The sequence below is a fragment of the Trachinotus anak genome, unplaced genomic scaffold (genome assembly GCF_046630095.1).
Source record: "Trachinotus anak isolate AG129_WGS33_773 ecotype Australia unplaced genomic scaffold, CSIRO_AGI_Tana_v1 ptg000021l, whole genome shotgun sequence".
Classification (NCBI taxonomy): domain Eukaryota; kingdom Metazoa; phylum Chordata; class Actinopteri; order Carangiformes; family Carangidae; genus Trachinotus; species Trachinotus anak.
In genome coordinates, this window is record NW_027273872.1 from 8,613,247 (window position 1) to 8,626,484 (window position 13,238).

General features: G+C 40.7%; 2 protein-coding genes across 3 annotated transcripts in view; both read right to left on the bottom strand.

Annotated features, from left to right (window-relative positions):
• Window positions 1-3,405, bottom strand: part of LOC139605809 (probable carboxypeptidase X1) — a 15,903-nt gene extending 12,498 nt beyond the window's left edge. Inside the window, exons 1-2 of one of the 2 annotated variants that reach the window (XM_071457609.1) lie at window positions 3,009-3,405; window positions 1,854-2,012 (exon numbers count right to left, since the gene is read on the bottom strand). In XM_071457609.1, the coding sequence (XP_071313710.1) occupies window positions 1,854-2,012; window positions 3,009-3,345 (496 nt within the window). In that variant the 5' untranslated portion in view covers window positions 3,346-3,405. The remainder of the gene's footprint in view (window positions 1-1,853; window positions 2,013-3,008) is intronic. The other variant, XM_071457610.1, reaches the window with a different exon arrangement.
• Window positions 3,406-4,547: 1,142 nt separating this feature from the next.
• On the bottom strand, window positions 4,548-11,598 carry smu1a (SMU1 DNA replication regulator and spliceosomal factor a). The gene is made up of 12 exons (XM_071457611.1): window positions 11,451-11,598; window positions 9,737-9,947; window positions 9,292-9,444; window positions 8,844-8,954; window positions 8,507-8,635; window positions 8,232-8,351; window positions 8,001-8,117; window positions 7,674-7,801; window positions 7,404-7,530; window positions 7,125-7,292; window positions 6,321-6,473; window positions 4,548-5,994 (listed from the first exon to the last, which is right to left on the bottom strand). The coding sequence occupies exons 1-12, from the start codon at window positions 11,474-11,476 to the stop codon at window positions 5,896-5,898; spliced, it is 1,542 nt and encodes a 513-aa protein (XP_071313712.1). The 5' UTR covers window positions 11,477-11,598; the 3' UTR covers window positions 4,548-5,895.
• Between the last annotated feature and the right edge of the window lie 1,640 nt (window positions 11,599-13,238).

The window sequence follows — 13,238 nt, forward strand, 5'->3', positions numbered from 1 at the left end:
GATAACACTTCTGGACACTACTCAGGTTATTTTCTCTGCACCATTTTTCTGTCTTTCAGCACGAGCACAGTGCATGATGGTATATATTGCTTGGCTAGTGACCATCAGCTGTAAGCTACTTTTCATTATGCATTGTGGGATACTATGAGTCCACTATATGGGGTATAACTATTCTCACCATGCATTCAGACAGCACTACAAAATAGCGAACTCCCTATATAGTGGACGACAGCACATAGGAAATAATGAGTGATTTCGGACACAGCCCATATAAATGTATCATGTTGCTGTGGAAACGGAGCTCCTTCACAAGGACAAGCCTAAAGCAAGAGGAGGCTGTGAGTGCTCCCTAGATTTAGAGCATCCAGTGTTGCTCCGGGCTCAAACCACACTGTCCACCAAAATTAGCAAAATCAGTTGACAAGTAGTTGAGACAATCACACAAATGAGACTGAAAATCTCCTTGGCAGAGGGCGTGAACATTTAAAAAACAAACCATAGATTGGATTTGCAGCAGAATTAACATTAATCTCATAAATTGGTTCAACTCTTGATATCAAGTAGTAACCTGAAGAGGTTTGAACTGTGAACAATTAGTCTGATTGAGGCTCATCATCGTGTGAATTACCTGCAACGCTTGTGATGTGGTGGCAAACACCATTTCTACCTTTCATGCTCAGAGAAAAAGAAACAGCTGATGTCTCAGACAAACAAAAAGATTCAGAAAAATCCTGGAAGTGCTCAAACAACGGAGAGTTTAACTGCATGGTCAACTGTTTACAAAGTGTGCACAGATCCTCTTTTCTGTGTTTTGTGGTTTGATTACTTACAAACCACTGCACAAAAAATGAATATTCTCCTCACAAAGACAAGTAGGAAGAAGTGATATTATTAGTTTGTGCTTTGACACTTGCTCTAACTTTTCCAGCTTTTCCGGCCTCATCGCTCAACAGCTAGTCTAACTCCAGCTCTGGCTGACAGGCCTGGATGGATTTTAATGAGGATCGGCTCTGATTTCACGTGACATTACAAGTTGCTTACGAAGCATTTATTTCCAGCCGACCTCCACGAGCTAATCTCTGCTCCGACCGTTCCCTCTACATACACACACTATACTGTATATACAAACGCTCTATACACACACACACACACACACACACACACACACACACACACACACACACACACACACACACACACACACACACACACACACACTTCCGCAGCGGTCTCAGTTCCCTGGGCAGCACACACACAAATATACATGCATACACGAGAATGTTAAAACACAGAGATTTACACACATACAAACCAAACTTGGCCTCAGAGGAAACTCCTACTACAACAGTACGCCACACTTTAACACGATGAGGTCTGTGTGTTTGTATTAATAATTTATGCTAAGGTCAGGCCTTGATTTCAGGGTTAAAGAATAAATGAACCACTGTAAGTACAGAGAGAACGAGCGAGCTGCAGAAAGAGAGAGACTAGCTGGAGAGGAGGTCTTCAGATTGGATCAATGTCTTTACAAGTTTAAATATACAGTATGTGCTGCCTCAGCATGGGAACAACATGAATCAGATCGGGGTCTTAATTTCAGCGTTAAATTAGCAAATAGTTTGATAATGTGTCCGATGCTTTCCTGGGTTGGTTTGCCTGAACCGGTAATTCAGTGTCTCAGTGAGCTTCAACTTTCCCGTTAAACCTTGAGTAGGTGTTGAATTGAATTGTCCTGTTGCAGTAAACCATGCTTTTTTCCAGAGTGGTGAAAGCACTACAAACTATTTGCCACTAATGTCTGACCCTTGTCTGATCCACATACTGTATACTTTAGGGCTAATCCCAATACATACGTGGGACTGTTTCCTTGCTGGCCACTGATTGGCTCTCACTCTTTTTGACCTGCCCTTTGGTTTTCTTAACAACCTTTGTCTTCTTGGTGATGACTTTGGGTTTCTTCAGGACCGCTTTGGACTTCTTCCCTATGTTAATGCTCCTGGTGGGCCTCCGTGCTATGAAAAGGCAAACCATTTTATGCACTAGGAAACATGCATATAGAGCTTGACTTCAGATAAGTGTCTTTTTCTTTAGCGTTGGTTGGAAAGTTGTTGCTCCATCTAAAACCACCAGAGGTTACAGTGGAAGGCTACAGCAACTTCGAAATCTGAGACTGGATTCGTGTAAATACCGCTGTGCTGGAGCTTTGCGCTGTATGTGTTTGCATTTATTTACATTAAAACCATTTGGCTGCAGCCACAGTGAGTATACAGCTGAATTAATCCCTTCATGAACAGCATTACTGGTTTTAAAGAGTGGAATGGGTCTTTCGTTTCTTTCTGGTGTACGGCATCACACTGAGCATCTGGTTTTCATCAGTAGAAAACACATGGCTGAAATCTCCCACTGCACACAGAGCAGAATGCGGAACGTCCTCCCCCAACCCTCGGACACTGACTCTCTGACCGCAGATATGCAGAGACCAACAGGGCTCTTTTTACACTCTGAGAACCTCAGAGGCTTTGAGCAACCCTGAAGGATCTGGGTGGATTTCCAGAAAGACATGGACCATGCTGGCATTTTGATGGACCCTGGACATCCTCACACTTGGGTTTGTGGGAGCTTATCTCTTCCCAGAATCCAACCACCACTCAATTTGTAGATAGTTGAACTTGCAAATTAAACAACACATTGTCTCTTCATATCAAAGCTTGTTTTGTTTTTTGTTTTTTTCTTCAACAAAGCAAAAGGACAAACGAAGAATTAGTTAGGTTGTAAAAAGAACATTTGGTCACATTAGCACAACTGCTATAATGAATTTTTCCCATGGAGGAGTAATCCTACATCAGCAAATTCTACATTAAAAACTATAAATCCTTAATGGAGTGTTGAATGGATGTTGTACTAATTATTACTTGCTACAGAAATATTATTTAAACTGGAGATGCATTAAAAATAATCGCAGAATACAAATACTAACTAATGAAAATATAAATTTAATATCGATTCACCTAATTCCAGAGGACCCTCCTCTTCTTCCTCAGCGTCTTTCCTGTGAACCGCTTCCTCTGCTGTTTTACCAGGTTCATCAGTCAGATGTTTGGTAGCTGCACCGGTTGTGGGAGGTTTGGTTGTCGTCCTACTATAACCGGTTGTGAAGCCTGTGGTGGGAGCATCAGTGGTCTTCGCAGATTTCCCTGCAGAAACACGGCTCTCAGTCGCAGTAAAAGCTGCACCCGTGGACGTGAGTGCAGCTGTGTCATCATCACCGGCAGGTCGGCTTGAAACGAGGGCCAATGATGCAAAAGGCAGAAACAAAAGCAGAGTGAGGTGCAGAACTCCTGCCATAGTAACTCTCCCCTGCAGAGACAGAGCCAACTCTGAACACCCGTTCGACCTCGCTGACCTGCGCTGTCAAGGCGCCCGCCATGCACAAACAACTTCCGGTCATAGATCAACAAAATAAAACCTGAGTTGACAGGCCTGTCTGTGACAAGCACAGCTGGAAGAAACAAACAGAAAAATCCAACAGTAACTGCTCTAATGCGAGATTAATCACTTCAGTCATTAAAACATCTCGGGTTCCAGTTTCACAAATGGGAAGATTTATTGGTTAAACTGAATATATTAAGATTCAAAACAGATGATTTGACAAAGCAACACATCTGTAAATGTCACCTTCTGTTATGGGAAAACTATAATGGACATTTTTCACTTCTTTGTGATATTTTACAGACAAAACAATTCTTCAAGAAAATAATCAGTAGATCAGTCAGTGATGAAAATAAATGTTGCACTTGTTTTCACTCACACAAACCAATACACACATCCATGTATAGGACATGTCAGCTATCTAGAAACCTTAGTCAGTTTTATGCTGAGAAATTAAAGCTTGCACTGTTAGTAGGCAAAATCAACCCCCTGGGAAACTTGTCTATTTAACAAATAACTATTGAGGACAATCTGAGATACACATCCTGAAGATGAGCTGAAGATCCAAGTTTAAAATTGAATATACAGATTAAACAATAGTTAAACTGTCATTGCTTCTGATTAGATGTTAAGTTTGGTGACAACAGATGCAGAGAGAAGCAGTTAGTAACTCACACTTTCAAACTTTAAAATATTACCGATGAAAGTGACAAATGCATGCTTTTATTTTGAAGGCATAATGAAAGCCATGGGATTTCTCTTGCTGGCTGACTTGACTCTCTTCTCTGCAGAGTAGTTGTACTAACAGCTGCCAGACCAGTTTACCCAGGGATCAAACTCAGTCAACCCTCCTCTTCATCGAGGAACAGCATTTGCAAACCTTTTTCTTTTGCACAAAGGCAGCATGCAAGGCTGGAAGATCTGGACAGATATGTCGGACTTATTAAATCCCCTACAAAGACATTCAGTGATGGTTGTACAGTGACATCTGTAGTCCTTTTTCTTTAAGACTTTTGAATAGTCCAGAATGTTTTAAATAATCTCATAATAATTCAGATTAATACAAATTTTGTCTATATTCTGCTTCTCCACCAACAGAGGCCAGCGAGACTTTAAGGTGTTTATCTGGTTAAATAGCTTTAATGGCACAGACAAGAGGTGTTACATGGGACATTTGGACATCCAGTGAGTTATAGAACTTTTGATTTGTGTGAATTACTGATATAATTTATACACTTATCATTTGACAGAAGTTCACAAAATCAGCCAGAGATTTTCAGTTTAAGAAATGGGAGAGTAAAATGATGGTCTGGGATGAAAAGAACATTTATGAAGTAAATACAAAGTCTCTTTTCAAAAGACGTGTTCAACATGGAGAAAAAACACCTGACAATAGGATGACATAAAACTGAAATGTATTATTGTATATTCCTGAAGTTACAGTGAGACCTCTGCTTACAAAACAGCTGTTTATGACAATAACATTATCCATGTCTGAACGGAGTGATTCCAGGAAAAAAGGGGTTTTTGCAGTGAGGCCCCTCACTTAAACAAAGACACGCCAACACACAACTACACACTATTTAACCAGGTCTTCTTGGAGAAAAATGCTATTAAAAAAAATGTATTTACAAAAGAAGTGGAATTTTCAAAAACAAGAATTAAGTCTAGTATCTACACTCCTCACCCCAAACATCTGACACCTCCCCTCGTCTTTCTGATGAGGGCTCTGAAAAATGTCTGTAAAGCTCAACAGTAGAACCTTATCTAACTGAAAATGTGTAATGAATGACTGCAACATTGTTTTTCCACTATCTGTACAAATATGTAGGCACCTTTCTTGAGTGCAGTTAATGAGTATTTTCAATAATTAAGTCTGTGTGCTTCACTTTGTCAAGTTTTTTTCCCAAAAATAACACGAATAATCACTTAAATAACAACTCCCACTCTTACAAATTCATAAGTGTAAAAGTAAAGCAAATGTTGCTTTGTAAGATACACACTAAATCATTTGTTTGTGAACAAATTGAAAATGAAATATTTGAGAAACTGAATGACACAATTTCAATCAGTTGAACTGTTTTATACAATATTTTAAGAAGTGAACATTGATCTAGAAATGGACCTCACTCACACAGGTTCAGGTAAATAAGGTTCTGCTGTGAAAACACCCCAACTGCCACAAACTGTCAACATTCAGCTGCATGTTTTCAATAATACAAAAATTAAATCTCATGTACACTCTCTGCATTTTTATTCATTATACACACACTACTAACTTCAAATGGAAACATGCAGCAAAATGTGTAACTGAGATTGTCAATATGTACATCCAAACCTTTGAGACCACATGCATCTGGGAGTCTGCAAAGTGACACAAACATAACAAAAAGGGCAGAGCAGTGTCCAGAGCGAGGAGAGCAGCTGCTGAGTGAAAACGTTCAGTCTCAGTTTGGGGTCAACGACTTAAGGCTTCCAGAGCTTCAGCAGGCCGTCCTCACTGTAGGTGCCAATGAGGTTCTGGTGGGGGTGGTGGGCGATGCCAATTACATCCTTTTCGTGGACCTGGAGTGGAGGAAGTATATTTATAAGCATACTTAAATTGATTGATGTCGGCACGATTTCGTTAAAATACAGAAAAAACCATATGAGGTGTGGTTGCTGCAAATGAAAAACTCAGCTTTGTCTTATTATTACTATTATTATGAACAGCTCGTAATCATCTCTTTGTTGATTGTTAAGTTATTCTAAGACAGAGCAGCTCCACATTCCACCTTCAACGCTTGGATCTAAACTTCACAGGCAGAGCTTTCTGCAGCAGAAGCAGAGGAGCAAACGAGCTGTGATACTCCTGCACACTTTGATCTGAACTCCCGGGAGCAGTAACATACCGTCAACGTTCTCTCCAGTTTGCCAGTGACTGTGCTGAAGCAGTAGAGCACAAAGTCTTCACCCACGCAGTAGATCCACTCGCCACGGGGCGACAGAGTGCAGCACACAAAGTCACCACCTTCCCTCTTACCGGAGCTGAAACTCCTCACGATCTGTACAGATGCAATAAAACACACACACAAAAAGCAGAAATATGAGAGGGCTGGCAGGTAGGCAGTTTTGTTACTCTGGTTACATAATGACAACACTTGAAATGTTATTATACTATGAACAAAATTCAGTTTGGCAATAACAACTGTTTGATGTGTATTGTGCAGGATTTCGTGGAAAATATTTAAGCTCAAAATGACTCTTCATTTCTCTATGGCATAACTGAAGGTGAGTCAAGCAAATAATATAAAATAAAATTTTACTAAAAATAGATAGATATCTCAATTTAAGTCCCCGCTGATTTGTTTCTTTTTCTCTATTATATACTTTGTTTTACATATTTCCTGAAATTTTTGGGTTGTCTGACTGTCTGTAGACCAGTTTGGTACTTCAGAATAAAGGCATTAGTGGTTCTAGTTTGATTCATTTAATCATAACAGTACATTATTTTACGTTATTTTAACAGTAATTTATTTAACTTAATTACAATAGTTTTTTTATTTAACTAATGGTCCGACGACAAAAAGTAAAGAAAAATCATACTATCAAATCACAATAATTGTAAAATGGCAATACTTAAAAATCAAACCAGCAACCAAGTACTTCATGAATGAAGTGCTGTGATGTTAACTACAGTGAAGATTTGAACTGACCTGTCCCTGCATGTTCATGATGACCACTGTGTTGGAGCGGTTACACACTACAAAGTGCTCCGGGTTCTTGGGCAGCAGGGCGACGTTGTTGACGGTGATGTCGGTGCCCGCTGATGTGCCCAGAGGTTTGAAGGTGTTTGTGCACTCAGTGGTCTTCACGTTCCACACCTGAAGCAGGTCGAGCACAAGCAGAGAAGACATAGGTCATTATGAAGCACAAGCAGGATACTGTTGGACTGTGAATTTAAGAATGATATTTTGGGTTTTTTTTCCTCTTACCTTCACTGTACCATCGGAGGAAGCGCTGATGATGTGGTGGCCATCTGGAGTGAAAGTGGCTTCGTTGACGAAGGAGGAGTGACCGCGGAACTCCTTCAGAGTTTTACCTGACTTCAGTCCGTGGATTCTTACAGCAAAGACATGATAAACATTACAAACCTTATCCTACAAAGTTGCACGTTTAAGAGCCCCATCAACTGCACAACTTAATTACTTTTATAGCTGAGTCACATAGTGTTTGGAAGAAACAAGAAGGTTGAAGGGGCTTACCTGATTGTCTGGTCGAAGGAGGCACTGAGGAGCTGGCTGCTGTCTTTACAGAAGCTGACGCATGTTACTCCTTTACTGTGGGCACGTTCAAATCTCCTCAGACACTGACCACTCTGGATCTTCCACACCTCAACACACACACACAAACAAAGTTTAAAAGGTGTTTTGACTGGCTTTCTTCCTATTGATATTGGCATGCAGTAAGTAAACAAATCCTCTCATTAACCCAAATTTCTACTCACTCTAGCAGAGCACTTTTTTAGTATTGTAAATTAATGGATAATTTAAGAGCTAAGAGCAATGAGAGAAGTAATGTTTGTCCTCTACCTTGATTTTGCCATCTTGTGCTCCAGTGGCCAACATCTCTGTGTCCCGACTGAAGCCCATACACAACACTGCATCGTCCATCATCATGAAGTTATCCTGAGCCTGGTACTTCAGATCCTGTAAGCCACAGTGCATACAGTCATTTGAATGAAGCAGAAGTCCTTTTGAAATGTGTAAATGTAGTGATAGACAGTGAATCTGGTTCATGTGTCTTTCTTGTGCATCACCTACCTTTCTGATTTTGCCAGTGGTGAAATTCCAGACCTCAATGAAGCCGTCCACGGAGCCAGTGACCAGGTACTGACCATCGGGGGAGAATCGGGAACACTCCACGTGAGATTTCTGTCCAAACTGTGGTGGGGAGAAAAAGATGTCAGAACATGTTGAAGGTACGAGACTGGCTCACAGAAAACAACATCATGCTTGGCCGAATGCAGAGTCTGAAAGAGTTAAATGGTCCATTAATGTTGCTCTCTCCCATCCATACATTAGGACAGTGTTGGTACCTTGATGTGTCTGCTGAGCTGGGTGGGGAAGCGCTCCTCCTCCACATCTTTGACAGCAGCTTTACCCCTGAACAAGTCAATGGTCATACCGGGAGGCAGGAGTCCCTGATGCTGCTGCCACTTCAGTGACTGAAGGAGGAAAATGAAAAAGTGGACAAAGTCATCATTAGCTCTTTATTTGGATGTTACCATAAGTTGTATGTATGGGGAATAACAATCAAGAGGCACAACTATGCAAACATGTTGTAAACATGACAAACTTGAAAATCAGTTATTTCATGGTGAGGCTCTTTTTAAGGAATGACTCATCGCGCCTGCAGGTTTCTAGAGCACTTACCTGTCCCAGGAGAGCCATGAGACGAGAGGGTGGCACCACACTGACCTCCCCTGCCAATGCCTGAGCAATGGCTGCTCGGCGCTTCTCCTTACTGCTGCCGTCTGGGTACGCCTGGATGACAACAGACACAAACATAAAAAACTCCAATCCAGAAAAAAGCAATTTTTCAAATGTTTTCTCTATACAACAAATACAATTGAACCAGTGGGTTTTTGAAGATGTATGCAAATACATTCAACAATTATTGTATAACATTCCCATCTATTGTTCTTGTAACGATGAGGAATACTAATAAAAAAGTATAAAAGCACAAAATGTGTGTCCATGATGGTGAACCAGGTGCAGCGTCTTTGGTATTTGAAAATAACTGGTAAGACCTACTGATCCTCACACGATCCTACACAGATGAACAAAGATTGCTTCTTGTTGGTGGATGGTTTGGACTCACCTCTCTGGGATCGAAGTAGGAGCGAGCGAGCAGGTTCTCCAGGTGGATGTATCTCTCTGGTTGGGTTTGTTTAAGCATGATCATGGGGTCGGTCTGTCTGAGGAGTGAACGAGCTGCACCCAGCTCTCTCAGCTCAATCAACTCCAACACAACCTGGTTAGGAAACAACACAGACACTCTGATCCTGAGGGAACAAGACTTCAAACATGATCTACCAGGTTCTTTTACTTGGAAGATCTGCTGGCAGATCACTGTGACAAAAGCAGAAGAAAAGCTGGTAATTTGATCGCAAAGACAACAAACTAAAAGATCTGCATTAAGAATAAGAACATAATATATCTCCTAAAACATCTAATGGATGCACTGGGCACGTAGGACTACATCAAAATCCAGTATGAGCCAATGAGAAGTTCACAAGAACGTTTGCAACTTATCCAAACCTCACCTGTTCATAAAGGTCTATCAGGGTCTTATCTGGCAGCTTGAGGGACTGGATGGCTTGCAGGACAGTATCCCAGTGGCCGCTGTTAATGTCTGCCACAAAGCTCTCAATGCTGTCCACGGTGTTGAGTGACACTGTGGTCTCCTCCTGCAGGGAGGCTAGAGTCCGGTGCAGATTGTTTTCTTTTAAGTACTGCATAATCAGACGGATCACGCTGTGGAAAACACAACTGATGTAAGTCATTTGGATAAGTAAATATAGCAAGACAGCAAGAAACCTCAGCTAAAGCAATTGGTCACAGAAATCACAGAGTAGTAGAAGTCAGTGGACGATAGTAACATAAAAACAAAACAATCAATTGGTTTTTGGGCATCTGTGTTCCTCTTCCTCCGAAGCGAGGTAAGTGATTAAGAACATGCCTGGTGGTAGGAGTTTGCACCTGCCTAATAACTCAGCCAGTCAATATTATTGGTAAATATAATCTTAGTAGAGATTAACTGTTCATGGGCACATTCAATACTGAGCAAAGTTTTTAAGCATTTTAGATATTTAGATTCTTATCTGTCACGCAAAACAATCAGGGAGGCTTCTGATCAGAGTCATAAAGAACCATCTTCAGGGACAAGAACAAGGAGTCGCATAGCAGATGGTCTGTGCCCCACAGAGCCCTGTTCTCAACATCATGGAGTCAGTCTGGGATCACATGAAGAGGCAGAAGACACAGACACAAACTAAATCCACAGTAGGACCGTGGCAGGTTTGCCAAGATGCCTGGAACAATATATCTCCTAAATATAATTTAAAAAAAAAAACAACTTTGCTCTCTGGAGAACTGGTGCCATTTTAAAGGAAAAGGTGGTCACCCAAAATACTGCTTTTGAAAAGCATCTTCACTTTTATTTTAATGCAGAAAACCTTTGCACAGAGCTTAATCTCTATCAGTAACAAGAAGCTACAGACAGTACAGAAAATGTTATGGAAAAGGTTTTTGATTTAAGAACAGTATCACTATTAACTGCGTAATTCACACTTTATTTTTCAAAATAAATGTCGCTTCTAGTTTCAGGGATTCCTACCAAAATGTTCGCTCTACATTTATATCAAAAAATGAATAGACTGTAATTTTGAACTCTCAAATCATCACAGCACATCAGCATAGAGAATATATGCCAACAAACATTTCACAACGGAGTCATTTCAGTTGAGAAACCGTTGTTAATAATTTTACATGTTGTATGTTAAGCGCCCCAAAGGTGCAGTGTGGATTACTGTAGAGTACTTGCAGATATTGCAAGTATGTGACTCCAATAATTCGCTCACTGGTTAGGTTTGATTAATTTACCTTCCCGGTCAGAGGAGTATCTGTGGCAACTGGCAACGCAGCCCTAGCTAATGCTAACTCATACTATCTTCCTTATCTTTCAAGTCTGTTTACGTAACAGTGTAGTATTGAAACACAAAAGACGGAGAACTTTATACTTTAAATTACACAATTACTTTCCCCTCGCTACACCCAAAAAATGGCAAACAACATCTATACGAGGATAACTGTGCATTAGCTTAGCTTAGCTTAGCTTAGCTTAGCGTACGGCGCTAACGCAAGCAGAGGATGAGGTAGGCCTCATTGACAGAAAATGTGATCCAAAGCGGAGTAATAATCTGACAGTTTATGATTAAAAAATGCCCTACTTCACGAGTAATTAACTGGACTACTTACTCTGCGGATTCCACCTCCAAAGACATGGTTATTTATCTTAAAATAACAGCCAGAAGACACTCTTCAGTCTGCAGCAAAAGTAACACGCAGGACAGACGCAAACACGGAAGTAGTAAGAGCACTGAGGGATCTTCAAAATAAAAGTCTCTCAGTCGCCGATCCCTGTGTGGAGATAGCATATTATTTCGGTGTGGTTCAGCTTCGTTCAAAGATTTAGGTTTAAGTTCAGACCTCTGACTCAACACATATATCATTACCAAAATTTGTGGGGATGCTATCAGAATGAACAATCTGAAAATTTTCTTCCCGCAGATCTCAGTATGTCGTTGTTGCTCTGAAAATGCCACAGCAAATCAGAGGCAGGTTTATGCTATATACAATATTACTGTGTATAGAAAGTATTATGCACACATGGTAGACTTCACAAGAGCATCACATATACAATGAGACGTAATAAAGTGCACTAACCTTGCAACTTGCTGTAATATTGAATTTTTAATGTCTTATGTTCACTCATACCTGATATCAGTTATCCGCCTACTTTATTTAGTCAAATTACAGACAGGTCTGTGTCTGCTTGGACTAGAGGATCTATAATATAGTTGCGATGAGCCTTTCGAATTCATAAGTATTTGTAAATCCGCGGCAATCCCCATATACTTTGGTGCTATTCCTTGTTTTCCCCAAAGAGATCAACAGGGGGTGCTATCTGCCCAGCTGTGGCTCAGAGGCCGTCTTGAATCCCCTTTCTCTGCCAGTGAAGGTCTTTCAAGGTTATGATGATGATGATGCTCAGTGCAGCAGCACTTCAGTCTGCAGTCCCATGGCCTGTGTTTGATTGTTTTGGGCAATCATGACATAATCCCACTGTGAGCCCCATCCACATTGGAGATGAATTTGGCACCAAGAACACAGCAGACATCGCTCGGTTTCATTTGCCTTTGCAGATGGAGAAATATAATGGGAAGCAATGAGAAGCAGAGAGGACGGGGAGGGGAGGAGTGGTGTTTTCACACAATACCATAACACTGCAGTCATTCTGAATATATTAACACAAGAGCAGAAGAAAGACGTCAATATAATTTTGCCGTCCTCTGGCATGACAAAGCAGAGGCTGCTTGGAGAATGCTTACCAATGAGGGAGACACCACCACGCAGGAAGAATGACAGCATCACAAAAGGCTGTAATGTAATCACTTCATCCTTTCTGAGAAAAACAAAGAAAGCTCTAAATTTATGTGAGGTGCCAGTCATGGTGTACAATAAAATTACCCCTTCCATTATAATTAGAACATATTAACACCACAAAGAAAGTTAGCATTTCTCAGGTCTTTCAGGAAGGAAGCAGACATTTTGAGGAAACAGGCACACACCTGCTCAGTGATGGAAAACTAGGATTCACATGGTATTGCACCACTTCTCATTCACGATTTCCACAATGTTTTCAAAAAGTGACATTCATGAACCAAACCCTGTCAATCCCAAAAAAAAAAAAGAGAAAGCATTTATCCGCTAGTCACTGCCACAAAATCACATTTTTGGAAAGCACAACAGACAATTCTGCATTCCTGGCACAATCTTCACAACACCAATCTCTTGTGTTCTCATGGAAACCATTTAAAATGCTGAGCTGAAATGACCACTTGGCCACACTGAATACTCACAGCTCTGACAATAATATCAAATGAAAGGACAGAGCCAAGGGAGAGTTGGTTAAGAGATGAATAGATTAATTAATGAATAGATGAAAAAAGGGTGATTAGGAAGAGGAGGATGAGCACTTGGGGA

Excerpts from the sequence above, each read along its gene's own strand:
- smu1a (XM_071457611.1), bottom strand. The coding sequence starts at position 11,476 with ATGTCTTTGGAGGTGGAATCCGCAGA. Across the intron at positions 9,948-11,450 it reads TTGGAGGTGGAATCCGCAGA|CGTGATCCGTCTGATTATGC; the intron begins GTAAGTAGTCCA and ends TGTTTTCCACAG. Across the intron at positions 8,955-9,291 it reads CCTACTTCGATCCCAGAGAG|GCGTACCCAGACGGCAGCAG; the intron begins GTGAGTCCAAAC and ends GTTGTCATCCAG.